At 47.9% G+C, this 25740-nt stretch overlaps 9 protein-coding genes across 9 annotated transcripts; 5 read left to right on the top strand and 4 right to left on the bottom strand.

Annotated features, from left to right (window-relative positions):
- Positions 1–412: 412 nt before the first annotated feature.
- ANOM_009560 (uncharacterized protein) lies at positions 413–2320 on the top strand (the record flags this gene model as incomplete). The annotated part of the gene is made up of 1 exon (XM_015554816.1): positions 413–2320. One exon carries the CDS (start codon positions 413–415, stop codon positions 2318–2320), a length of 1908 nt encoding a protein of 635 aa, XP_015403617.1.
- Positions 2321–3318: 998 nt separating this feature from the next.
- On the bottom strand, positions 3319–4652 carry ANOM_009559 (putative salicylate synthetase; the record flags this gene model as incomplete). The annotated part of the gene is made up of 3 exons (XM_015554815.1): positions 3319–4158; positions 4249–4456; positions 4534–4652. 3 exons carry the CDS (start codon positions 4650–4652, stop codon positions 3319–3321), a joined length of 1167 nt encoding a protein of 388 aa, XP_015403625.1.
- A 2662-nt stretch (positions 4653–7314) lies between these two features.
- On the bottom strand, positions 7315–8166 carry ANOM_009558 (uncharacterized protein; the record flags this gene model as incomplete). The annotated part of the gene is made up of 1 exon (XM_015554814.1): positions 7315–8166. One exon carries the CDS (start codon positions 8164–8166, stop codon positions 7315–7317), a length of 852 nt encoding a protein of 283 aa, XP_015403624.1.
- A 636-nt stretch (positions 8167–8802) lies between these two features.
- On the top strand, positions 8803–11388 carry ANOM_009557 (uncharacterized protein; the record flags this gene model as incomplete). The annotated part of the gene is made up of 3 exons (XM_015554813.1): positions 8803–9299; positions 9351–10427; positions 10485–11388. The coding sequence occupies 3 exons, from the start codon at positions 8803–8805 to the stop codon at positions 11386–11388; spliced, it is 2478 nt and encodes an 825-aa protein (XP_015403619.1).
- A 999-nt stretch (positions 11389–12387) lies between these two features.
- On the bottom strand, positions 12388–16572 carry ANOM_009556 (aminophospholipid-translocating P4-type ATPase DRS2; the record flags this gene model as incomplete). The annotated part of the gene is made up of 3 exons (XM_015554812.1): positions 12388–13236; positions 13298–13601; positions 13655–16572. The coding sequence occupies 3 exons, from the start codon at positions 16570–16572 to the stop codon at positions 12388–12390; spliced, it is 4071 nt and encodes a 1356-aa protein (XP_015403618.1).
- A 1432-nt stretch (positions 16573–18004) lies between these two features.
- Positions 18005–19003, bottom strand: ANOM_009555 (exosome non-catalytic core subunit RRP45; the record flags this gene model as incomplete). Its single annotated transcript, XM_015554811.1, has 3 exons — positions 18005–18599; positions 18662–18781; positions 18840–19003. 3 exons carry the CDS (start codon positions 19001–19003, stop codon positions 18005–18007), a joined length of 879 nt encoding a protein of 292 aa, XP_015403621.1.
- Positions 19004–19252: 249 nt separating this feature from the next.
- On the top strand, positions 19253–21616 carry ANOM_009554 (putative cell cycle control protein Cwf15; the record flags this gene model as incomplete). Its single annotated transcript, XM_015554810.1, has 9 exons — positions 19253–19285; positions 19341–19363; positions 19417–19493; positions 19542–19829; positions 19880–20134; positions 20686–20804; positions 21163–21227; positions 21284–21352; positions 21434–21616. Exons 1-9 carry the CDS (start codon positions 19276–19278, stop codon positions 21614–21616), a joined length of 1089 nt encoding a protein of 362 aa, XP_015403620.1. The 5' UTR covers positions 19253–19275.
- A 688-nt stretch (positions 21617–22304) lies between these two features.
- Positions 22305–22913, top strand: ANOM_009553 (uncharacterized protein; the record flags this gene model as incomplete). The annotated part of the gene is made up of 1 exon (XM_015554809.1): positions 22305–22913. One exon carries the CDS (start codon positions 22305–22307, stop codon positions 22911–22913), a length of 609 nt encoding a protein of 202 aa, XP_015403623.1.
- Positions 22914–23977: 1064 nt separating this feature from the next.
- Positions 23978–24729, top strand: ANOM_009552 (dihydrofolate reductase; the record flags this gene model as incomplete). The annotated part of the gene is made up of 2 exons (XM_015554808.1): positions 23978–24373; positions 24424–24729. The coding sequence occupies 2 exons, from the start codon at positions 23978–23980 to the stop codon at positions 24727–24729; spliced, it is 702 nt and encodes a 233-aa protein (XP_015403622.1).
- Between the last annotated feature and the right edge of the window lie 1011 nt (positions 24730–25740).

Here is a 25740-nt window from a genome sequence, read left to right as displayed (position 1 = left end):
GCTGATAGACAAAGTCTGCCTCAGGCAGAAAGGGACTTAATGACATCATAGCCATCCATCCAAAAATCTTCGAGACGAGAAGCGCCAAAATCCACTCCAGATATTGTACTGTAATGTCGATCTATTGATACCGATCACCGACAAGCTACTGCAGCCGCGCTATTGAGAAATCTCGGCCAGTTGCGGGGCTCGTATCGCATAAATTTATACGAGGTTCTAACTTCCAAAAATGTCTAAAGATTAAGCCCTTGACAACAATTTATCTCTTACTAAACGTGCATGATGGCCGGCGGATAGCTAACTTGTACTGCACCACATATACATTGAATCTCCATATCTATATACATCTATTCAATATCTTACATATATTGCACTAACATATATACGGAGCGATGGAAAAGAACATTCCGCCATGTCTGATGATTTATCCGACATCTCATCTTTACACGACGGCCACGGCCCAAGCTTCTCATCCTGCCCGGCCATCTTCGTGCTGCCTACTCACCTCAGTCTGGAATCACTGCATCAAATAGAAGAGAGTCTCGTCAGTCGAGACGCAAGCCTGACATACGATGCTTCCGAGGCGAGATTGATTCTCGGCAAGATCGGACAGAAGAAACGGGCCGCTCTGGAGCTACGATCCCGCGGTGTATGGACAGAGGACCTTGATCTTTCCACATCCAGGCCCCCAGCGAAGAAAGCGGGCATCCATGAACCCACTCCGCGACCTGTGGAAGTCGTCGCGGAGGTGGACGTGGTTGATCTCAGTACAGAGACGGAGAGTGAAGAAGACGGCGTGCGAAGCAAACATGGCACCGGCAAACGTTTAAAGCGACCAAGGCCAAGATCCGTATCAAGCGATCGATCATCGGTCGAGTTGAGCTCGGACAAGCAGGCAGATATACTCCGGGTTGTCCGTCTAGAATGGCTAGACCGATGCCTTGAGTCAAAAGAGCTTGTACCCATCGATCCGTTCGTGGTATACCAAGCTCGCAAGGTCGAGCGCCCTGCCAGTAGACCCAAGGTAGAAGGCCTCCAAGCAAACGATATACTACAAAGGGCAAAGCAAGACACGCTATCCAAGCCACCCCCGGCAAAATCTAGCCGGTTCTCTCGCCGAACCCACGAAGCACCATCCAGCCAACATCGCCCACCAAAGCTATACCGACAGACGACATCCGAAAACGAAGAAACAGCCCCCCTACCACCAGCCCCAGACTGGGTCAAGAGTCATACTCTGTACGCCTGCATGCGCTCTGCACCTCTCCACCCACCCAACGAAAGATTCATCAACCAACTAGTCAAGATCCGTACAGTCCGAGAGTTGACACTCGACGAGATTGGCGTGCGAGCTTACAGCACTTCCATCGCATCAATAGCCGCCTACCCGTACGAATTCCGCCGTCCATCCGAGATCCTCACCCTCCCGGGCTGCGACGCCAAGATCGCCAACCTCTTCGCCGAATACCAGCAGAGCGAAGATGGCACCGTCGAAGCCGCGACGGCACTAGACACAGACCCGGTCCTCAGGGTCATACACGAATTCTACAATATCTGGGGCGTGGGCGCCAAAACAGCCCGCGACTTCTACTACCACCGCCAATGGCGAGATCTAGACGACGTAGTCGAATACGGCTGGAACAGCCTCTCCCGCGTGCAGCAGATCGGCGTGAAATACTACGACGAGTTCCTGCAGGGTATCCCCCGCCACGAGGTCGAGGATATCGCCAAGATTATCCATCGACATGCTAACCTCGTCCGTCCCGATGCCCGGTACGACGGCCGTGGGGTGGAATGTATTGTGGTGGGCGGGTATCGACGGGGCAAGGAGGCTAGCGGTGATGTTGATCTCATCCTGTCCCACCGTGACGAGTCTGTAACGAAGAACCTGGTCGTTGATATCGTCGGGAGCCTCGAACCAGAAGGCTGGATCACACATACCCTAACCTTGCACATGACCACATCCAACCGGGATCAACAGACGCTACCCTACAGGGGAGATGGCACAGGGAAACATTTCGACAGTCTCGACAAAGCACTCGTCGTATGGCAAGACCCGAACTTCGAGGACGACACAGACCCCACCCCGCCGTCTGAAGCAGATGCCGAAGAGCAATCTCGCCAGAAACGGAAACGTAACCCTAACCCCCACCGTCGTGTGGATATCATCATATCCCCCTGGCGCACCGTCGGATGTGCCGTCCTCGCTGGTCGGGCGATACGACCTTCGAACGCGACCTGCGCCGGTGGGCGAAGAAATCGCGGGGATGGAAATTTGATTCTAGCGGGGTCAGGGAACGTACCACTGGAGGACAAGTGATTGACCTTGAGCGGGAGGGGAGAACGTGGGAAGAAAGGGAAAGACTGGTTCTGGAGGGGTTGGGGGTTGGTTGGAGGCCTCCGGGGGAGAGGTGTACCAGGTAGCATTTTTCCAATGTATGTATGTACACTAAAATTCAAAACTTGGAAACATGATTCCCGAACGAGGTACTGTATGATCTCCTATACAAATTATGTATATAATATTCTGGGAATAGTTATACTTCCAACTTTAGTAATTCTGTCAAGTATCCACAAATTTATGGCTTAGCGGCTCTCGGGGGTTAGGGCTAGGGAAATAATGAAAGGATACAAGACCCGGGCGCCGGTTTTTGAATTATAGTGAGGATAATGTACTCAAATCTCAACATGATATTGGCTTTGCTCAATATAACAGACTACAGTCTTATTATATGCCCCGCTGTCTGCTCAGTGATTAATCCCGGAGCGTGGGGAAAGGTAAAAGTGCGTGCCTATAATCAGTATAGCAGAGCTTGAAATAGCTGGGTAATTAAAACCCACCCCTTTGAACTGCATGAATAAGTGAATGATTTTTAGAAAGAAACTGGAAGTCGGTTAGGGAATTAGTGAGTAAAAAGAAAGAAAGAAAGAAATCCAAGAAAGTACAGAGAAAAAGGTCTAGAACGACCGAGACAAGCCACCACCGCTTGATCACGATGGACCCAGAGGCTCAGCGATCTCATTTGGCTGATAGCAAGGAGTATTCAGCTCCACATTGCTGAAGATGATGATCTCTTGCTGGTTCCGGTATTAGAACAGAGGCCACCACTCCGTGCGAGTCCGACATGACCTGTCTATCTGCATTGCAGCGGGGTTTATGCCGCCCTCCTGCCAGTGCTTGCAACAGAGAGATCGCTGTCCAAATTTGCTAAATTTCAGCAAGCGACTTAGGTCTGGAAATACTGATTGAAATCAATAATTCATTCTATGGAACTGACTGAAAACTGGATCTTGTAGGAAGGTGAAGTAGGGTTGATATTACTCGGCCTTGGCCATCACATATGGCTGTACACTAGCCAGCTTTTCTCTTGTCTCGATTAGCTCACGCTCCGGGGTCGAGTGTGCAATGATCCCCGCGCCAGCCTGCAGCCATTGACGATTCTCATCTTGAAAGACAGAGCGGAGGGCATTTGCCGCTTCCATGGAGTCATTGCCTTCAATGAAAAGAACAGATCCCATATAAAGCTCACGTGGATATATTTCCAACGCCTTAAGCTCTTCCTTGGTCATTTTCCTGGAGGATTTCGAGTGCGAGAACCCGGGCGATGCGAGTGCTAGAGCATCCCAGGCATCTTTGTTGGAGGGCAGGTCTCCCACGACGCTGGAGTAGAGATGCTGCACAGGACCCCTACTGACTACCGAAACCAGCTCTTCCACGCGGACTGACCCTGGCTGGCACAGCGGCCGAAGCGTCTTCATGGCAGCCTTGGTCGTCAGAATGTGCTCGAATACCTCCTTGGGGTTGTCAAGCAATTCCTGTCGTAGCCGGGCAGTCTTCTCCGGCGTTCCCTGGCTGGATCGAGTCCCAGCCACCGCATCCATGACGAGCTTTTTGTTCTTCACTTGGACCACTAACTCGGGGCTGAACCCCACCGATCCACGACATTCGTAGTCAAAGCAGAATGTCCTGCGTGGTGTATTGCCTCGACGACCGTGGAAGAGGGTGGAGACCAGGTCAACCCTGCGGTTGAGGGGGACGCTACGAGATGGAGTAATCTTCCCATAGTCGCCCTTGTTCAGCCAGACCAGCGCTTTTCTGACCTGACTGGTCCACACATCTTTGTTGTGATCAAGATCGATGAACAAGAGACGAGCTATCTTGAAATCGTGACTTTGACGGAAGGTATCGCTCGATAGCAGTTAGCAGAGATTTTGGGCTTCTTGTTCATCATAACCTGTAACACTGACATGACTCTTGTGAACCACCACCTGCAATACTGGAGCCATCAAGCTAAGGATAGGCCATTGTCCAGGCAGGTAGGCTTCCCCTCGCATATGGGGACCAAAATTGTAGCCAGCATAGCCAAATATGCGCCCGTCGCAGGGATCGGTGTATTCGGAGACGAAATCCCTCGCAATGTCTAGCAATGATTTCTCAACCGGCCATGTGCTGTGACTGTTGTCGCGAAAGACCGTAAACTCTTGTCCAGTGGCGTTTATTTGTAAGGAAGCCTCTGGCCTAATCCAATATACCACTGATCATCGCGTTCATATGCATAATGATGGTCGTTCTGGTGCAACTGTAAAAGCTTGACTGCGGTTTCTAAGGCATCTGGTTGGCCTGGCAGATGGAAGATCGCTGAGCTCGTCATGATTTAAGTGAATGATGTCTTTTCGATCCTCTCAGCAGCGATGCTAACCCATCCGATCTTATAAACTACCTGAACAGGTTGGTTGTCTGACAGCTCCACGGAGCTAACTTTAGGGCGTTTCCACTAGTCTCCAGCCAAACTCTCCTTACTCTTCAACTGAGAAAATCGTGCAGTATTAGTGCTGGCCCCTGTGAGTGTGTTTGTATATCATTTCCTTTTACATAATTTGTCGTTCCACTCACGATCTTGGGTAGCCTATCTCAACAGTGGTATACCTAGAGGCTAGTATCGAGCCAGACTCCACCCAAGCACAGCTGAGAGAATAGTATTGGCCGCAGAGAAGTGGTACATCTGGTATGGTACCGACTCTCAAAGCAATTGGAGACATCTAAACCAAAAAAGCGGTCAAGTCCCGATGGAAAAGATCAGATTGAGGAAGATGAAATTGTGAGCTGGAGCCGTGTTTGGACGCATGTGCGTTCAACCGCAGGTCGGTGGGGCGATGGCACACTGTTAGAATGTGTTGGAGAATCTGTAAGGGAATAACTGCAAGGAAAATTTAGCAATAGTTGAACAGAAGTGTGGTCTAGGACTATCTTGAACAGCAACAGCCGAATGACTCTTCTCTGTAGTGTATGATAGAGGTGTTCGGCTATACGGATCTTGGAAGTCGAGCTTTTTCTTGTAGCTCGCCAGTAGCTGGCTTACAACGTCTGCTTCTCCCCAGTAGAATATAAAGTAAATAATATAGAAATGCTCGAGAAATACTTGACTATCTTGCCTGTACTGTTGTCTTTGTATAAATGCATTTTGTGTTGCAGAAGGCATTTCACTGTTGTTCGAAAAGAGCTTGGCTGCTAACTGTATCAGCGTATCCCTGATCTCTCCAGAAGTATGTTTCCCCAGATCTTTGGTCATATACTCAACAAACACATATTTCCTTGTCCACTTTTACATTATTCGTTTTTTGAGCAATAACTCTGGCTAGATACTTCAAGGGATAAGTACCCCAAGCAGATAGACGCAATCCCCACGGGACCATTGGGGAAATATTTGTACCCGTTTCCCTTGACGTATCCTTCCACTGTATAATAAACCAACCGGATAATGTTGCGCTCTTCATCAATAGTATGAAGACCAGCACATGTTGAGAGCAGACGATTCGGCGGGGTTAGTGCCTTGTCGTCAATATCTTGATCTCTTTCTCTCGCTGCCAGACTATGCTGGACATCGCGGATATGAAGGGATCGTGTTGCACCTATAACTCACAGAAGTGTTTTCTGTCAACGCGACAGTTTCTTTCTGCTAGCTCTGTACTCTTTCCATAACTTTTGTCATAGATCTCCCCTGAAGACTTGGGGAGATTCTTCAAGGTTTCACGAATATCTCGCATAGAATCTAGGGAACATTCCCCGTGGGCCCGGGGAACCTTGAAGCAATAGCACTTCCAATACTGTATCATATGGAGCCGCTTGGTATATGACTAGAGGGACCTCACTTCGCACGGGAGCTGAATTTCTCCTTGGCAAATTCTTTCGTGCTTTGGGCGAACTTATCGTTACTCTATGATGGCCTTGGCTGTCAAACAACTCCTGAGTGTTAAATTCTTTGTAGCTCCTTCAAGTTGTAGCTTTTGCAAAAAGCAGCTCACTTATCAGATACTATGACCTCTTCAACCGGAGCTCTGGTGTGTGCTCAGTGGGCAATCGGTGCGTGGCTTGGGGAACTCATGATCAGGCAACTGGACGAAACATACAGAAAGATAATCCAATATTTCAATGTTGATACTCTTGGATGTATCTAGATCTACTCTTAAAGCTTCTAAGGAAACTGAGATAGGTGTATATTTTACTGTCGAAACATAATCTTGATCGATGCGTTTTAAGAAGCTAAATTAGAGCACCATCTTTCTGCTACCTAACTTGATAACAGCAAACGATTGTGGCTAGTAAATTCAACGAAAGCAAGTACCGTTCTGAGTAAACTGAAATCTCCATAAAATAAAATAAAAAAGACAAAAACAATGAAAAAATTGCTGCAAAGTGGCTCGCCCATTCAGCTCAGTGTTGACATCTGAGTGCTAGATCCGGGATTAAGAGACTCTATATAGATAGTTAACAGCGGCCCTTATGACAAACGACGCAACTCACGCTTAACGAATCTATATTTGACCCCGTAGTATTCCTCAAATGGGCCAGGGCCGTTTTCCGCGAGTCGTTTGAGCCATGCCCTTATAGAGGGCAGCCCCAGATTGATTTTTGTTTCGCCAGAGATAGTCTGCGCCCAAAGTCCCATATTGTTGGTTTGAAAGATCTTATCAGGAACAGTGTTTACGAAGGTGTAAATATCTCGGCCCTTGTATTCAATTTCCATCTCATCGACAAGAGATAGGCACTCTTCAATGTCAGCTTGCATGCCGGACATCCTTGCGGTATGTCTAGGAAGCGGATGTAGATCATGTTATTGTGTATTGTGTTGATCAAAAAGAAGTTAAAGAAAGCAGGCAAATACGGTTTTTTCTTCTTTTTTCTGTTAGTATCTTGGGGGCAGAGTGAATATAAAGCATGGCTCTTTCTGTGGTGAATCTCAGGGGAAGCTCAGTGAATCTCAATTTAGCGGTTAATAGGCGCTGAAGCGCAACCTTCCTATGGTCGGCCATTATTCAAAGGGTCAGGAGCGTGAGGGGCTCATCTCCTGTGAGTCCCAACTTTTTCAGAAGAGCTGCTCGGTCATCCAGAAATGCTTGGTATGGTGCTTTCGGAATTGTCCTCTCCTCATCCTCCCACACTTGATACCCCACCTCCTCCCATATTTCAAGTTGTCGGGTAAAATTAGCACTAGGTTTGACTCTCTGCTTCGTCATAACGAATGCCAGTGCATCTTCTCGCTTGATACCGTATTTGCGCATGAGATATGCAATAATCATAGTTGGAGAACGTGATATTCCCAAAACACAGTGAACCAATACAGCCCCTGGACGTGCGGTGCGCGAGTCATCACTCAGTTCGTGCTCCTCTGCTTTTGGCAAAGTAGATGATGACCGTAAGGCCGGAGAAGCCATCTGTTCGATGAAGTCACAGGTGTCGCTCATGTGAGTTAGAAGGTCCTGTGTCGATGAATCCGCACACTGGACCCTTTTGTGACGATGTTCTGGAACCACTTTTCTCGTGTGGCTCTTCCACTTTGCATATCTATCAGCACAAAGTGTGACTATAGCATCGATGCCATTCTCTCGAAGCATATCTGGATTGAATGAGGCCTGGACATTACCCAGAACGAGACCAGGAACAATGTGCCTCATCCGGGCTGTATAAAACATTAGCCATCTTTTGTGCTCCTCATCCCGTATCTTCTTCCTTGCTTCTTTCTCTTCCTCTTCTGTTTTCTCTCTGTCATCCCCTTCTGTTATCTCTCTGTTATCCTCTTCTTTTTTCTCTCCGTCATCCTGTTTCCCTCCATCAGGCTTCTTATTCTCTTGGCCGGTAGGCAGTGGCACCTCGAGTGATGTAACCATTTTTTATTCCTGTAGCAGGTGTAAAATCTGCAAGCTCTGAGCGTTTAGTATTCAGTAGTAGATAATATGAGTGATAGTACAACAGCGGTTGAGAGGGGAACACTGCTCGAGTGGGATTGACTATGTAAGTAACAGGTAAGTGACGACGGCAAAGTGATTGAAATATAAGGTCATTGTCACCGTGAATCACGTGAAGGAAATCTGTCACCTGTCACCTGTCACCCTAACAAACGTGTGCAGTGAATTGAGGTAAAGTGAATCTATAGTTATTAAAAGCTACTAAAGTCACATATATCTTAGACGGCAAGACGGTAGAACGTTGATTTCCAAACGTTCCAGCCCTCTGCCGAGTTGAACATAGTTGAACATATGTTTAGATTAGGAGATATGCACTAGTGATATACCAAGAGCAGACCTTTCTCTTTTGAACGTCTTCTAACCAGTAGCTTGGTGGATGATCGACAGCGCCAACAGAACTCTGGCGGGGTTGAGCGAGGCTGACTCCGCACCGCGCCTCGACATAGAATATAAACACAAGGACGTCGGGTCGTAGCCAGTCTAGGAATACAGTATGACCTAGTTGTTCCGACCGAACACCGGCAAGATCCGGGGTAGAATCACACAGTGTTATTGAACATGCACAATACTGAAGAAACAAGTGATCGAGCCAGCATTGACAATGATGGTACAAGTCTGTTCAAGTCAAACGAGAAAGCAAGGAAATCGCAAACAGGATATGAATGGAGGAACGGTGCATCCATTTGCCTACATGCTGCTGCAGCGATCCTATTTTTAAATATCCTTCTCACTATTATTGCCGCGTCGCGAGCCCAACAATCTTCTCAGTCTTTTGAAGCAGAAACAATCTTCGAGGGGAGTTGTGCAAAGGCTAAACGCTGGTCCACAGGATTCCATATCCTGATCAATGTACTTGGTACCATTCTTCTTGGTGCGAGTAATTACTGCATGCAATGCTTGAATGCGCCCTCGCGTAAGGATGTCGACCGCGCTCATGCCCACGGCAAGTGGTTGGATATAGGCACTCCGAGCGTTACGAATTTGAGGGTCATGAGTTGGGTGCAAATCATCATCTGGTTTCTACTTGTTCTGACTTCTCTACCGTTTCATGTTCTGTGAGTTAGGGGATTTATACCTCTTGATGGCAAGCGCTGATGAAAATGCAGCTACAACGCGGCTGTTTTCTCTGCACTGTCTTCAAATGCCTATGGCGTAGTTGCGGTCCCCCCAGATGGGCGTATCGGATCGGCGAACTCAACCACTGGAGCCTGCTACAAGGACCTGATGGGAAAAGACGTTGGACAGGTTCAGATGATGTACCAGGAAAAAGAACTCGAGTTCTTAAGCAAAGAAGACTGCATCAAGACCTATGGAGTAGCATTTCTGTCCAATCGACGAACCCTTCTTCTCGTGACTAACAACAATTCAGTCAGCTCACCAGGTTTACTTGTTGGTATTGGCAGCCTTCCTGCCCCGGTAAACGATAATCAAAACCCGTTTGATTGGATGTGCAGTGGACCCAGGAGTGACTTGCATGGTGACTTCGGTTCAGGGACGACGCAGTGTCTTCAATCTGCTCTTCTCAAACATGCCAATGACTGGTCAGTAAGCGCCGAGCCCTTCAGCTACAGCGATATTGTCGTCACTGGGACCGACTTTGCGTTTACCGGATGGAACTATACCGAGCTGCAATATTCATCTTCACCACCCCTGGATATCATGGCTCTGGGAGCATTTCTGAGATTGAAGGCTCCTTTCAATACCGTCAATGATACTTTGGAATTCATACAGAGTCAGAGCTGGGATAACCCATCGTTTGAGTCCCAGCTCAATGTGTACATGTCTGACTCTCTCTGTGCGACTTACAGTCGCACCCTGCCAGTCTTATCCCCACAGTATTATTCGGTAGACTACTGCTTAAGTGAGAAGGTAGAGGAGCGCTGCCGAGTCATGTACAGTCCAGCGATTTGTCTACTGGTGATCGTGTGCAACGCTATCAAGGTAGTCTGCATTCTATTCACTATCCGACTGCGCCGCAAGGAACTGTTATTCACTGTTGGCGATGCCATCGCATCATTCATGGAATATCCCGATCGAACCACACTTGGCAGATGCTGGGTAGAGCGAAAAAAGGCAAAGTCCGTATTTGCAAAGCCCCGCCCCGTGGCATCTAGAATGCTACCTCCCCGGCGACGATGGCATCACGCAGTGGGCCGAACACGCTGGATACTATCCGTCACCTGGTAGGACACCCTCAGCTTCTCCGGTGGTTATGAGATGCTAACACAAAGCTTTGAAAGGTGTCTTGTATGCCTCACATTCGGAGGAGCCATCGTCACAGCCATTGCATACAACAGTGTTGTAAACTACCTACCCAACGCCAGGATCTCCACAGTCTGGAGCCTCGGCTTCTCCGAAGCACGTCCGGAGACAATGCTCCGCTCCTTGGCCACATACAACCTCATCGCCATGGTCCTTCTCTCTAATACCCCGCAAGTCATCCTCTCATCCCTCTATTACCTAATCAACAGCATCCTAACCTGCATGCTCGCAAGCGCGGAGTACACCAGCTACTCGGTGCGTCGACAATATCTCCGAGTATCCTGGCCGGAGGGCCAACAACGCTCCACGTATTTCCTCAGTCTGCCATATGCATTCAGCATCCCCACCATGGCAATCTCAGCTATACTGCACTGGCTCCTGTCAGAAAGCATATTCTACGTTCGAATCTATCAATACGACGCAGCAGGGACTCTAGATGAAACCAGTACAATATCCACCTGCGGTATATCGCCCATCGCAATGATATTCACTCTTTCCCTCGCAGGCTTGGCGCTGGTTATACTAGCGGGGCTAGCGTTCAAACGGTTCCCGACTAAAATGCCTCTTGCCGGAAACTGTAGTCTGGCGATCAGCGCTGCCTGTCATCCTCCGTTGGGTGATGAAGATGCAGCCCTGAAGCCGTTGATGTGGGGGGAGGTTGTCATCTCTGGCGCTTCAGGGAAGCAAGGAAAGGTCGTACCTGGGGAAGAGTCAAGAGAGGAGCCGGGCGAAGAAGGAAGGCTTGAAGAGGAAGTGTTTAGGGATAGTGTGGAGCTGGAAGAAAGAAGCTTATTACCGCACGTGGAGGGGGTATCTATATTCCATTGCTGTTTTACGTCGAGGGAAGTTGAAGAGCCGGTTTCTACAAGGTTATATATATGACTAGATATTACTTTTATAATGTTCTTTAATGTTCTTCTGTGGTGAGTTTCTATATATCGTTACCTCCTATAGTACCCGACGCTATATACTAAGTGAGTATACGCACTAGACCAAAGACCACAAGAAGAAGAAGAAGAAGAAGAAGAAGAAGAAGAAGAAGAAGAAGAAGAAGGGGTTGATTGGAAATCTACAACGGAAGATGGTTTATATCAAATTGACACGTCCAGGTTTCCAGGAAAACCTCTCACCTATATGCTATTAGAATCACTATTGCCCGCAAACCTCTTCTGCATACAGCTGAGTTCCTCTAACCTGAGCCACTGCCGGCAGATATGAATAGTTATGATCTTGAGTACAGCCTACACATCTACAGGATATTCGTCTCGGTAGTGAATAATCACAAACATGTAATGGCTGAGAAGGCTTTTCGGGTATATCGATATCGGTATTTGGGGAAGATCTTTTCTTTTTATTATTACATACTTTGGTATCCGATCTGTACGCCTAGGCACTGTCACCTTTTTGAATGGTGTCAGATCAGACTAATCGTCTACCACAGAGACCGACAGTAGACGACCTTATGATATGGAGTTGGACGCAATTATACAGGTTTACTTGCATAAAACCAAATCTCGACAGAAGATGGGCAATGCATCACCCATGTCTTTTAACCTATCTAGACATCACAAGTCATCCATGTTCAAGAAAAACATCAACAAAGTGGTGTAGCCGAAGAAATTGATATCACAAAATTCAGGATTTTCACATTGACTCATAGAGAAGATAGGAAGGGGAACCATAAATAGTTAAAAAGCAAAGAGTAGGACCATCGTGTAATATAGCCCAAAAATGAAAGATAAGAAGATGAATGATAAGGTTAGCAAGAGAGAGGTAGATAGAGAGCGATAAAGGGAGGCGGGCCATCAGACCGCCGTAAATGCAACTAATACATGGATGCGATGAACAGGAAAGAAGGTAGAAAAACAAAAAATCAGATCGTTATACTAAGGCTCTGGAACTGGTCATTTCACCGTAGCGCCCTCTTCCTCTCGTGGTATCATAAGCATTGACGACTCTCATTTGGGCGCCATCATCAGCCTGACTGAAAGCATAGCCGCGCTGTTTGCGCATACGCTGAACCTGGCGCACTTTGCGGATTGCCTTCTGGAACTGTTCCATGCGCGGGCGGTAGTCTTGTACATTATACTTCTGTATCTCTTGGACGTGGTGATAATGTTGCGGGTAATACATTCGCTTGGCGTATTTCCATGCGTAGTCCCGAAGAAGACAGACACAGGGGAGGATGATAGCCATGAGATAGAAGATAGGTGACTTGAAGAGATGGGGAATGGTGCCGTAGTACTCTGTGGAGAAGCCGATAGCGGGTGCGGCATAACCATACGCTGGAAGAAACGCTAGCCAGATAACCATTGATCCGGGAATAGCGATGAACGTGTATTTGGTCCAGATGTTGGTGATCAGTGCCGCTTTCCCAAGGACCGTGGCAAGGACTGCCGTGTACAGGGCCGATCCCCATACCCAATGGCCAGCAACCTTGCCGTCTACCTGTGGAAGATCCCAGAGGAAAATCAACTCCGAGACGAGGTATAGCAGCAAGGAATGGTAGAAACCATTTAAGATCCATGACCAGAAGCTGTGTCTTTTGAAGAACATCCCTTTCTGTCCAAGCTGGTACAGCTGAGGATACCGGTCCAATAATCGAGCAGAGATGAACTGATCACAGATACCCATCGCGAAGGGAGGGAGCACTGTGAAAAAGACGTTGTAGAAGGACAAGGTCCATGACTCGTAGATAACTTCGCCGGAGAAAGCATTTTGGAAGGAGTACTATGTCTCTGTCAGTTGCATTCAGGGAAACCAGTGGATGAGAGGTCAAGACATCACTTACCCAGAACTGTGTCATGTAAAGGGCGATATTCTTATAGAAAGAATACAGAATGACACGACTAATTCTGTGGTAACTCCACGCCCCATGAACAAGGAGGAGTTTGCGGAGATACCGGAACTGGGCAATAGACACATCGGCAGACCGAGCGGCTTGGAGACCTTCAAGACCACTAATACCAACACCAACATGTGCGGCTTGAATCATGGACACGTCATTCGCACCGTCACCGATAGCGAGAAGTAAGGATTTGAGGTGACGCTTGACCAGTTTGACTACCAACGCCTTCTGTAAAGGAGAAACACGGCTAGGAGCCATCAGCATTAGACCGTCTAATAGAAGCAGACTATGACAACTTACCAGCAGACTACGGCTTTACACTGAATAGCAAGGTCCAGGAAGAGTTTTTCCATGTCCTTCTCCAACGCGAACGTCAGAGAGCGTCCGTCAATAACCAAAGCCAAGGCTTCAATTTCACCCGAAGCATTCTGGCTCTGAACGGCCTGCAGCTTCTTGGTTAGGTTTTCTCGGGTGGCCTGAGAAGACTCTTCATTAACAATCAGTAGCGTCATGTCCTCCGATATCAGCTTGCATGACATTCCAATATTGATAGCAGTCTCCTGTCGATCACCAGTCAAAACCCAGACCTTGATTCCTGCAGTCTGTAGCGTATGGATAGTGTCGGGAACTCCATCCTGCAGTCGATCTTCAATAGCGGTAGCTCCAAGGAGGTAAAAGTCTTTCTCGATAAGCTCCGAAGCCTTGTCGAGCTCGTCTGCACGGTTTCCACCAACAGTTGTTGCGGCCTTATCGTATATCTGGTACCACTGTTGGAATTCTTCCTCGGAAACTTCACGCATCGCCAAACAAAGAGTCCGGAGACCTTCCGAAGCATATTCTTCCAGGTGCTGCAAAGTCGCCTCGACAATGGGGTTGTCGGAATTAAGTCGCTCAAGGATGACGGTGTCTGCACCTTTGGTGTAGATTCGGATCTTCCCATCTGGACACCTGAAAATCGTTGACATTCGTTTACGCGTCGAATTAAACTCACAGACAGCCAGCAGCTCATATTCATACTCATGGCCCCCGACTGTGACGAGCACGGAGCGAGGTCTCCGATTTGTGAATTGGTAGCCCAACGTCGCAGCACCTTCAACAAGAGCGCCCTCGTCAGGAGAGGCTGCCTGGTACTTGATTTTGCCAGGTTCCTTTTCAGATCTTTCAGGGATAACAGTGTGGCAAGTAGAGAGAAGTGTGAGAAAGTGATGAATCGCATCTGCTGTCGGATGACCTCCTTGTAGGTTCCCCCTGAGCGTTTTGAAGTCATGTACCCCGACTTCCACTCCGTCTTCCACAGTGGCTCGTCGATCTTCCGAGATGTCTTCACCGTATTGGACGCCGCCAATTGTACACTGCTTGAACTCCATCATGTTGCAAGTCAAGGTTCCTGTCTTATCTGAAAAGATGTATTCTATCTGCCCAAGTTCTTCGACTAAGGACGAGGTTCTACAGGTTGCCGGAGTGTCTGTTTTTTCGTAATAGATATCGAGGTCAGAATTGATGAGGAACGCCTGGGCGTATTTGACGATTTCAATTGTCACAAAGAGTGAGATTGGGACAAGATTGGAATAAAGGACCCAATAGGTAAAAATATCGAGGAAGAATTGCTTTACTGCGTTCGTACTGCCATAGTCAAGATAGGTGAGTTTGTCGGCTGCGGTTTGTCGGATAATAAGATCGCCAACAGAGCTGATAACACTAAGAGCGATTAGAATGCTGACCAACATCAAGATCTGAATGTTGACCATGCGCTCTACGGCCGTCCGCTTGATCGGAGTCGCCGTCGCATTTCGCATCAGCTTCGTCTCATGGCCAGTGAAGACGACAATACCGTGAACCCACGGCGTGTTTCGCAGGGTAGCTCCTCGAAGAAGAAGCTGGTCCGGTGCTAGAGGGAGTTCCTTTTCCCCTCCTCCCGCATGCATCGTCAGGGTAGCCTCATAGGTGTAAAGACTGCTGTTCGGTTGCTCCGATCGAACCCGGCCACTCAGCCGGCTAAGATCAGCGGGGCTCACCAAATGTGCAGTCTCCGGAATTGCCTGCTTAATCTTTAAGTTGGTCTCTCCATCTAAATTGGCGGTTTCGATGTAGCACAAGCCCTCAGGTTCAGAAGACGCCAACAAAACCAAATCGGCGGGAAAGGGCTGCTCTGACTCAACACGAACGATATCTCCTACCGCAACGTCGATCCATTTCGTTTCGTGGAATGCTGATCCTTTCAGAACTTGAGTCTTCGAGTAATTGAGAGACTTGTCAGACGAGCGTCGTTTATAGTCTTCTACAAGTTCCTTGATAGCAGAGACTAACAACACAATCAACAAGGGACCAATTGTGGTGTAACGATTTGTCGGCGACACGTTTGGGATTTGCTGGAGGACAGCGGTGAACAAGAAAAACAGATTGGCGTATTTCGAGAACTGCTCGTATAAGAACTTCGGAATAAAGGTGATGATGTTATACTTCGCTGTAGAGACGTGGTTGTCGACGAACTTATGCACCGCATTGGCCGGCGGGTTATTCAGCACGATCATGCGAGGTCCAAGAGTCGAAGGGTCGGCCTTCTTCCGCCCGAACCCAAACTTGAAATCCGACTTCCTCGACTTTTTCTGACTTGGGGGAATGCCGCCCTCGGCGTGTTCGGTGCTGTCAACTCGTGCCGCCCTTGCACCGGCCTCCGTGAGAGGAAGGTTCATGTCCGAGTATTCCTGACCCATGCCCAGCATGTGCTTTGCTCTTCCCATTAGCCCGCCTCCCAAGCCCAGTATGCTATTCCGTTGATTCGCCTCCTGTACGCGATGTTCGGACTGCATATAATCATCATGATCATCCACTTGGTAGTACCCATCATCGTATTCGTCGACGGAGTAGCGCCGGTAGTTGTCCAAGCCGGAGGTTTGGGAATAGGTTCGAGATACATTGGCGGCCCCCAGGTAAGGATCGCCTATGTAGGCCCCGGCGTGCGGCGGAGGATGCGCGGAGACTGTCGCATGGGCGCCGGAGTGTGGCAGCGCCTGTCCGCCGACAAACTGGTCATAGGAAATTGAAGGTCGCGCCTGGGGGTAATCGGAGTCATCGATATTGTACTGTTCCAGCAGATGGTCGTCGTTGACGGGCGGGCGCTGTCCAGAGTTATACATAGGGGTCGTGTCCTCCAGCTGCAGCAGGTCGTCATCGCGGCCAGCGGCTGGGTGGTGACCGGGAGGTCTACCGCTGGCCATGATGCTCGAGGCGGGTAGACACCGTCAGAGCAACGTTATGCCCCTGGAGCATTGATCGACAGTGAAGGAGGGAAGGAAAAGGAGCGAGACGATGCACGTATGGAACGACTATAGGCCACGATGTTTTGAATTGCGCAAGGGGAGTGGCAGAGAAAAAGCAATAAGCATGAAACTCGAAGCGAACGGGAAACCGAAGGTGACAGAATGGAGAAGGAAATCTGACGACTGCCTGGAAGAAGGTTTATTATTCGTTGGGATGCGGCTTCACGCTAGTCTTTGGGCGGTGTTGTTTTGGATCTCCGTCAGTGGCTGGGGGCTTTTTCCTTTTTCTTTATTTTTGGGGATCATCCCTCGTCAGTAATACTACTACTAAGTACTAGTACCTAAATATGAGATTAGTCCCTGAGTTATTTTGACTTGGTATGGATTAATTCCTTCCTGTCAGTTCAATGCTTGATTATTAAAAATAGGTAATTAAAAACTAGTAAGAGAAATTAAGGAAATTAATTCGTTCTTGTCTCGCCAATGGTTTTAAAAATAAATCCATGTTAAGCGTCCCTGCGCCTCGACAATGCGCGTCTCGCTCCCCACTCCGCCATCCCAAGCTACCACTAGTTATTCTTCATTAAGCTGACATCTGCCTCTTGAGACAGATTCTTCGTTATATCCCGAAATACTTGAAACTTGGCCAAGTACAACGAACATCGCGCTTTGTCATGTTTTATACATCATTTAAAAGAATCTTTAAATAAGTTGACTTGTATCCCGAACAAACCTTTTCCAGGTCTGTTAATTCTTCTATGCTATCTCCTGAGTCTTTCTCAGCCCTCCTACACTGGAACCGATATAACCGACCTTAATTTCTTGATAGACCCCAACAAGCATTAAGCCCTCTCTACATAGCTAGTTTAGTCCCAATTACCATAACGCATGACGTTTGGACATCTCTTGAGGAATGCTTGTTAACTCGTGTAGAGTCTCCGATGTAAATATACCCGGTGAACTGAGAGGTGCCTGGAACTGTAACGCCGAACCAGCTCTAGAACGTCCGAGAATGCCGAGTGTTGTGTTTGCATATTTAAATTAAATCTGACATATTTCTCTCCGCCGTGGGTCCAATTTCACTTGAAACCAGATGGGAAATACAGTCCCACTAGTGATTGCTGCCTGGCCACAACTCCAAGCACCCTATCTACGGCGTCAAACGCATGTATTCAGGGAGGCAAAGAGGGAAGAAAAAGAAAGAAGCCCCAAAAGGCAGGTTACTGTCTATGTAGTACGGTCTTTGTTCATTATTTGAGAGGACAAATGCCGAGAACACACAAAATAGACTCCGTTATTGATATCTATGATACAACTAATCTTAAGCGTATTGAGCACTTTGACTCCAATTCGGGGAGAAAAAAAATTAGACGAATGTTATGGCACATGTTTACCTATCGTTCGCCGCTCTAGACTCCTCCATCAAGCCACCCTTAGCCCGTTTGGAGAGGTCAGCTTGTAGCGCCTTGTCAATGATGCCGTTGATCTCCTTCACCTTCTCAAGTGCAACGGATGACTTGTTCACAAACACCATGGCACTGACTGGGGAACCAGAGAACTTTGAGAGGTAGCATACATCGCCTGCATTATTCAGGCCCATGACCACGTCCGCCTCAGAGGCCTGCTCCTCTTTCCGAGTGGCATCCACAATGACCCGCTTTCCTTCATCATAAGTATGGAATGTGATCGATAATGGTTTGTGTGTGATATTCAATGCGACTGGGACGCGCTCGTCGACTCCGTAGACGATCACTTGACCGTCCTTAACGACGGCATCTGGCCGACGGAAATGCTGAAGACCCGCCATAACTCCAATACAGGCTGCATCAATCAGGTTGCCATCGTAGTCTGTGATGTGCACGTCTGCCCGAACATTCCAGCAGCTGACACCCTTCAAAACGCAAAGCGATTCAGTATCTAGGGCGTTCGAATGACGAATTACCCTGTCTAAGACGTTGGACACATATGTCTCAAGGTCGCCCTGTCTATTGTCCCAGGCTGTATTAGCTACATCACTTCCGACATTGTGAGTTGGAGATAAACGTACCGGCCATTCTCCCAAGCGGGAGAGCCCATAGCGGTCAGCTCCAAGGCAATGGTAAAGATACCATCGAAGGGACGGTCATCATGGGGTTTCGTAACTTCAGACGAGATGCGGACAATGAGGCTGTAAGTTGGGATTAACGTCTATCTCAAATAATCGACCTCGAGCAACACTAACTCACCTGGTCTTGCCAAGTTGGACCTTCACATGCCCGTACTCTTCGCCGAACGACACATTCAAGGGACGAAATTGATCCGCCTGACGGCCATCGAGTCTTACATCCTCACGCAGAGCATTGAGGATGAAGTCGCGCTCGGCAATTGAGAGCGGTGCTTCTTTGTTCATGGTTGCGGAGGCGGACTCGGCCCCAGCGGGGTCAGCAAGACGGACTTTCTATAAAATTTCCTACACTCCACAGCGTCATTGATGAGCGGGCCAAAGTTGTTCCTCAGGATGTCGATCATCGTAACCCAATCATATGTAGCGTACTCCCAAAGCGGTGTGCACTTGCTGATTCAGCTTCCAACCTGAGGCAGTCCGCGGAGCGGTGCTTCGGCGGTCATTTCAACCTTGAACAACCATCGGAAATTTCCAAAACGCAGATTCTGTAGCCCACCATGACTACAGGTGAGAAACCTTAAGAAAATAATATCGCGAAGGCATTGCGCTAATGCACATATAGCACACAGGCCCACATTCGATCCGGTACGCGTCTACTTCTATCTGGTAATACATATCCATAGACTCACGGAGAACAGGCACAAGGGAAAGAGGCATTGCGTGGCCCTGCATATCACCAGCGACTGCTCCCAGCACATACGCACTTGAAGACTCGGTGAGTCGGTTCTGTACTGTGGGTGTGATCACCTCTAATACGTTCAAGTCAACTCGGTCAGGGTGGTGAAGGCGAAGCTCAACAACGCGATTTGCGCGCCGAATTGCTCCAAGCCGAAGCCGCTCATTTTGCGAAGAAAAGGGGCATCCCCGTAGATGAACCAACTGTCGATAACACAGCACCCAAACGCCAAATAGAAGATGGTCCATCTGGCGGCGATCCAGTTGGAACGGAGGACGAAGATCCGGAAGCCAAACGGCGGCGAATACTAGAGGAGACGCGGGACATAGATGCGGATTCGGATGGGTCAGAGGATGACAGCAGTGAAGAAGAAAGGTTTGTCACTCCAATACGCTAGCAAGTCAACTATACTGATAGATCTTTAGTGATGATGAAGAAGATGAGGCCGCCGAGTTGATGCGAGAACTGGAAAAGATCAAGAAGGAGAGACAAGAACAGAAGGAGAAAGAAGAGCGCGAACGTGCTGCTGAAGAGGAAGAGAAACGGGAATATGATATTGCTAAAGGAAACCCGCTGCTTAACGCTCAGGACTTTAACTTGAAACGGCGCTGGGATGACGACGTAGTTTTCAAGAACCAAGCAGGGGAACCGAAGATAAGAGAGGAAAAGAGTTTGTCAACGTAAGCTCGTCCAGTGTGGTTGTGTTTATTTGTCGCTAATTACATGCAGGATCTGTTGCGGTCGGACTTCCACAAGAGGTTTATGGTTGGTTACGCCTAGTCATAAAACTTTGATGTTTCTACTAACACATCCGTGTAGGGCAAGTACGTCAGATAAGTGGCTATTGGCACGCAAAGCCTACTGCGGTCCATCCAAACTAAATATTGGATACACCATCGCAATATGATGTCATTGATATAAATACAAAAATGGCTCAACGACATTTCAATGGCTTGGTGAGCTGGCATGATACAATGTCCTGGCGCCGAGTCGATATTTATGCCATGCTGCTCTCACATGCCAGCTCGTATATCAGGCAGAGCTCTGCTAATCTATCTGCGTTTGAGGCTTATCTGGAACAAGTGGGATGCAGTGAGCAAGGTTGTTGCACTGAGACTGGAGTGCAATGATTCAAGTGCTCTATTACTGGAGCCAATTCCATGAGAATCATTGTATGGCACTATCAACGTCACTGGGATTATTCATAGTTTGCATTTTCATGGTTTACCAGATGTCTTTTCCCTGCTCAACTACCGGCCATAGTTCAGAGCCAGACTCCCTTTACAGCTAATACACATGGAAACTTCAAGCACTACTACACATTCATGTCGAATGGAAATGTAATTATGGGTCAGTATCACTGAATCCTCAGCTCATATTCGAAGCGCTATAGCCAAGCCAAGCATGATCTACGTGTAGTACTTCTTAATCAAGTAATGATCGACGGATACAATAATGTCGGCAATAATCTCTACCGCCAGCCAAGCCGCCTTCATGGCAGATAACAATTATCTCTATCAGTTATCACTCCAACATCTATCTACTAACAAAAACATCATCACTGAATAGCTTGCCCTAAGAGAGTAAAAATGGACTCTCAACCAACGTCCAAGGCATTGCATTGTGCGCAACCCATAACACCAACTTCACATATATGAACCATCGTTGTTCATTCACCATCCGCATTTCTAATCAACATACTCCGCAGATCGCATCAACACCAATATCTCCCAATTACTTCAAAGATTCGAGAATATAATGGCCACAGCAACTGTCTGTATCCTTTTTGCAGTATAATTATCATCTGAACTGACGCCAATAACACACAGGTCGAGAGTACTAGCCATACTTCAACAGCAGTGGAAACATACCAACTTGACGTTGAATCGACTGCTTTGGTATGCATACGTACATCCATACACTCACCTTGTGCAGACTTTGGCGACGCTAGTTTCTGTCACTAACTCGATCAACCCCAGGTCCGCGCCGCGGAAGATATTCTCTCTTTAACCCGTACGATGAAAGAAACCTGGCTCTTTGGAAAGCTCAACACTCTTGGCGAAGACGAATCGGATGTGAAGCGCCGAGAGGAGCTAGAGAGGGATGCAGATGCTATCCAGAAGGCCATCGAGGAAGGTGGCTTGCTGAAGCCGGCTAAATGATCTTTTGATGACATGTGAGTTCTGGTGTTATTCTGTGCTTTGGTTCCCGCATGATTTCATAGATATTGCACTATTGGCGTCTGGGAGGGGCTTACTATTTCTCTTGTACATTATTGTTTGTATTGTAGATACCCATCACTACAATTTCGACTTCATACTAGTTCTTTATCTCTTTCCTTTTTTTATTTTCTTTCTTTCATTTTGGCACAAGAGTCATATCTTCCTCGTGTTCACTCCGCCAGGGCTGTCAATTCACCGGCAAGCTACTAAGGTATTACATCACGAAATCTCTCGTCTCGTTGGGAAACTGATATTTCAGGGTCTAGGGCTCTTGACAAGGCACGGTGCCACTCATACTTTCGTAATTATAACAGAGCACATTAGTCCAGTGTAATATATGGCCATACTAGTACGGGGCGTCGGGCAACGGGGCCAAAGCAAAAGACCTTTTTAACTCAGGTCTATCCGTCTCCCAAGAAACAATATTCTTGGTATTGCTACCCTAAGCCCTATCGCAAGAACAAAGGAGGCAGTATTATAAAGTTAGGCACGGTCTACAGTATGATAAGGGGGTGATTACCTGTCGTTCCTACTGGAATCATTATCTTAGGGGATATCTAAGTCTACTCAGCCAGCTCAGAGAATTTGTTTCTTCTTCCCGTCATCATCAACAACCACCTCTTTAACCATGTTATTCACTCAAAGTATCCTCTTCACGCTCGCCTTCTGGCAAGCAGCTCCGGCCCTTGCCGCATCTCTGCTCTCACCACAGCAGGGACTCGAGTATAAGACCGATCTCAACATAACCGAGAGCAGTCTCGCAACACGAGACCTCGAGAAACGGCGGGAGTACCCCATCAAAATGTGCCCTATCCGGTGGATCGGCGAATATCCATACTGCACTTACAGCAACGGCGAGGCAGCCATAGACGCATGGCTCCACCCAATGGCAGCCAAGATCAAGGAACTGTCGGACGGCAACGTATGCACGAAAGAATGCGGCGAGACTGAGGACTTCAAGTGGTGTTTCACGTCCCATACCGAGGGCTATTTGTGCGATACCGATGCCTCGCTCGAGACCATTCAAGGCGCCATCAGAAAGACCATGAGGGACAGGGCGTATTGGATCTGTGAGCAGGAGTGCTTCCGGCTGTCTCACGGTGGTACCTGGCGTGGATCGCTCCTTATCGGGCGCAAGGCCACCTGGGATGATGAGTACTACTGCGGGCCTGCGACTTGGGATGAAAAGTTTGCCAAGGGAGATAAATGTATCTCGGGGGGTAAGAAGGATCTTTAGTTGGGGGTGTTGCTTTAGGGGTTATTAGAGGGATTGTTGCTTCGATTCTTCTTCTCTTCCTCCATCCTTCCATATATGGGGATGTATGGAGGGTGCAATGTACTTTAGATATATTCCTTCCCAAGTTCTGCGTTCATTCTTGCCATAGGTTGCATAGACCTTACCAATTTGCATCTTTCATCCATTAGAGATCATTGGAACTCCCTAATTTCAGCATCTCTTCAATTAGTGATTGGAATCTCTGGCCATGTGTAAAATATATTTCCACAGGCTACTGTAAAAGTATACAAGTAAGCGTTCCATTATAAAACATGAGTACATCAACCACATTCAAATTTCACAAACTAACGTAGTGGTAAGAGTAGGCAAGTCTCTAACAGTCAATTTACATACCCTTATTCAAGAGTACCGATTGATAGTGAAAAACAGTCCGCGAGAAATAATGTAGTTTGTATCGATTGATAGTGGAGCGATAAGATAGTGAACATTTATTTCATTGTCTGGCAGAATAAATTGACCACACACCATCAGTTGCACCACTAGATAGTGTATCTTCAGGGATGCTAGGTCTGCAAGGTTCCTACGCCATTCTAACCGATTATTTTCATACAAAAAACTCCAGTAACCAGCTTACTATATAATCATTATCTCAGCTCATTTTTAGACCGAACTAGGCTAGTCAAATGGAGATATTATTATCTCAAATCCCACCAAAAAGCCCTCTGTCCCCGGTCGGGGACCGAAACCAACCCATTCAAGACCGCCTTCCAACACAGACCTACACCTCCAACAGCAGCAGGCGGTCAATGTCGCGGTACCTGACTCCACCCAAAAATGTCCCGATAAGGCAAGCGTGCACCAACTCAGCTCCAACTTATACATCTGAACAACGACTGACTCTATGACCTACCTCTAAACATAACGACATAATACTACAGCAACAAAACCTTCTCAGTACCTCCCCTAAAAAAAAAGTCCAACCTCCCAATCAACACCACCCTTGCAGAAAGAAAAAAAAAAAAGAAGCTACCAACCCCTCACCACCCCCACCAAGCCAACCAAAAATGCCACCAACAAACCCCCTCACCCTAATAGTCGCGACGACACCGATTCCTACGCGCGAAAAAACCCTCCTCGGAATCGGGCTGAATGGAACACTTCCCTGGCCGCGCATAAAAGCTGATATGAGCTTCTTCGCGCGCGTGACATCTCGGCCCCCGCGCCCAGGGACAACAAATGCCATGATCATGGGTCGAAAGACCTACGATTCCGTGCCTAAGAGTTTGCGGCCGCTGGGGAAGCGGATTAATGTTGTTGTCACGCGGGATGTGGCGGGTGTGAGTAAACGCGTCTCGGAGGAGTTGGAAGGGAAGAGGGCGAAGATGGCCGCCGCCGCCGCTGCTACTGCGGCTACTTCTGCTGGCGAGAATAAGGAGGAGGGGCCGGTTACGGATGCGATTGTCAGCTCTGGGTTGGAGGGGCGCTTGAGGACGTGGAGGAGAAGTTTAAGGGGGGTTTGGGGAATGTCTTTGTGATTGGGGGTGCGGAGATTTATGCGGCGGCTTTGAGGTTGGGAGGTGATCGACCAGTTAGGATTGTCATGACGAATGTTGAGAAGAAGGGGGTGGATGGGGAGAAAGCACAGTTTGAGTGTGATACGTTCTTTCCGGTTGATGAGGAGCTGCTCATGGAGAAGGGGTGGAAGAAGGTGAGTGCGGAGGAAGTGACCGAGTGGGTGGGTGAGCCTGTCTCGGGGGAATGGAAAGATGAAGGCGAGGTTCGAATTCAGATGGTGGGATATGAACGGATCTATTGAAGTTGCGGGCACTGTGCATGGTTTAGCCTCTCTTTCTCTTGTAAATAACGATAGCATTCGATCGCTTTGTGCAATGATAATCTATTTACGGCGCGTCTGCCCCGTTTGAAGTTCAGTGATAGGCATCTGCAGTCAAAGAGGCGCTTGCTAATGAAGACATGTTAATAAAAAGAAGTCTTGAACCCCGCTGAGCACAATAAAACATATAGGCAACCTCCGCTGATATACACTTGGTAGTAAAAACAGTGCTAAGAAGAATACAGTTTATAGTCAGATCAGTATGTGCGTAATGCTCAAGCCGAAAATATATGCGAAATAAGAAAAGATGCTACAGGCGACCAGGAATGCGTGCAGTTACCGAAACATAACGCCGAACAATGTTTGGAAGTCATTGACAATATGTATACGGCGGTATTCTCATTTACAGGAAGCGGGTCGATATGCGTAAAGAGAATCACTCATTCTCCTTCATGAACTTCACGAAAGCCTTCTTATGGACCAGACCTGCGTACTGCCCGTTTTGAAGGACGCACAGGTATCGTAGTCCTAGCTTAGCGAAACACTGGTAAACAAGGTCTAGAGGTGAATGGATATCAAGAGACATAGGGGCCTATACACGCGTCAGCTTGTGAGGAGATATGGAGATTCCTATCCACATACCGGATCAATATAGCGGTTAAAGTCCACTCGAATGAGCTCTTCATCATCACTGTCGGACACAACCGACATCGTATCTAGCGTCATCAGACATAACGTGTTTTCTTCGTCCTCGAGATTGTCCAGCGCATATTCGAGGTCCGGGGCTGGGATCAGGCCAGACAAGACATCGTGGCGTAAGATGGGGAGGCCACTATCTAACTCTCCTGCCATGAGAAGAGTTTGAAGTTTGGAACGCAACTCTGTAGCTGGTACGAACGGAGAGTCTGAGATATCAATGATACGACTCCTGCGTACAGGTCTCACGAGGTCTCCGAGCTCTGCGTCTGATACGACCTGTATCTTGTTATCAAG

The sequence above is a fragment of the Aspergillus nomiae genome (genome assembly GCF_001204775.2).
Source record: "Aspergillus nomiae NRRL 13137 chromosome Unknown contig00323, whole genome shotgun sequence".
Taxonomy (NCBI): Eukaryota; Fungi; Ascomycota; class Eurotiomycetes; order Eurotiales; family Aspergillaceae; genus Aspergillus; species Aspergillus nomiae.
This window is presented reverse-complemented; position numbering and strand designations above follow the sequence as displayed.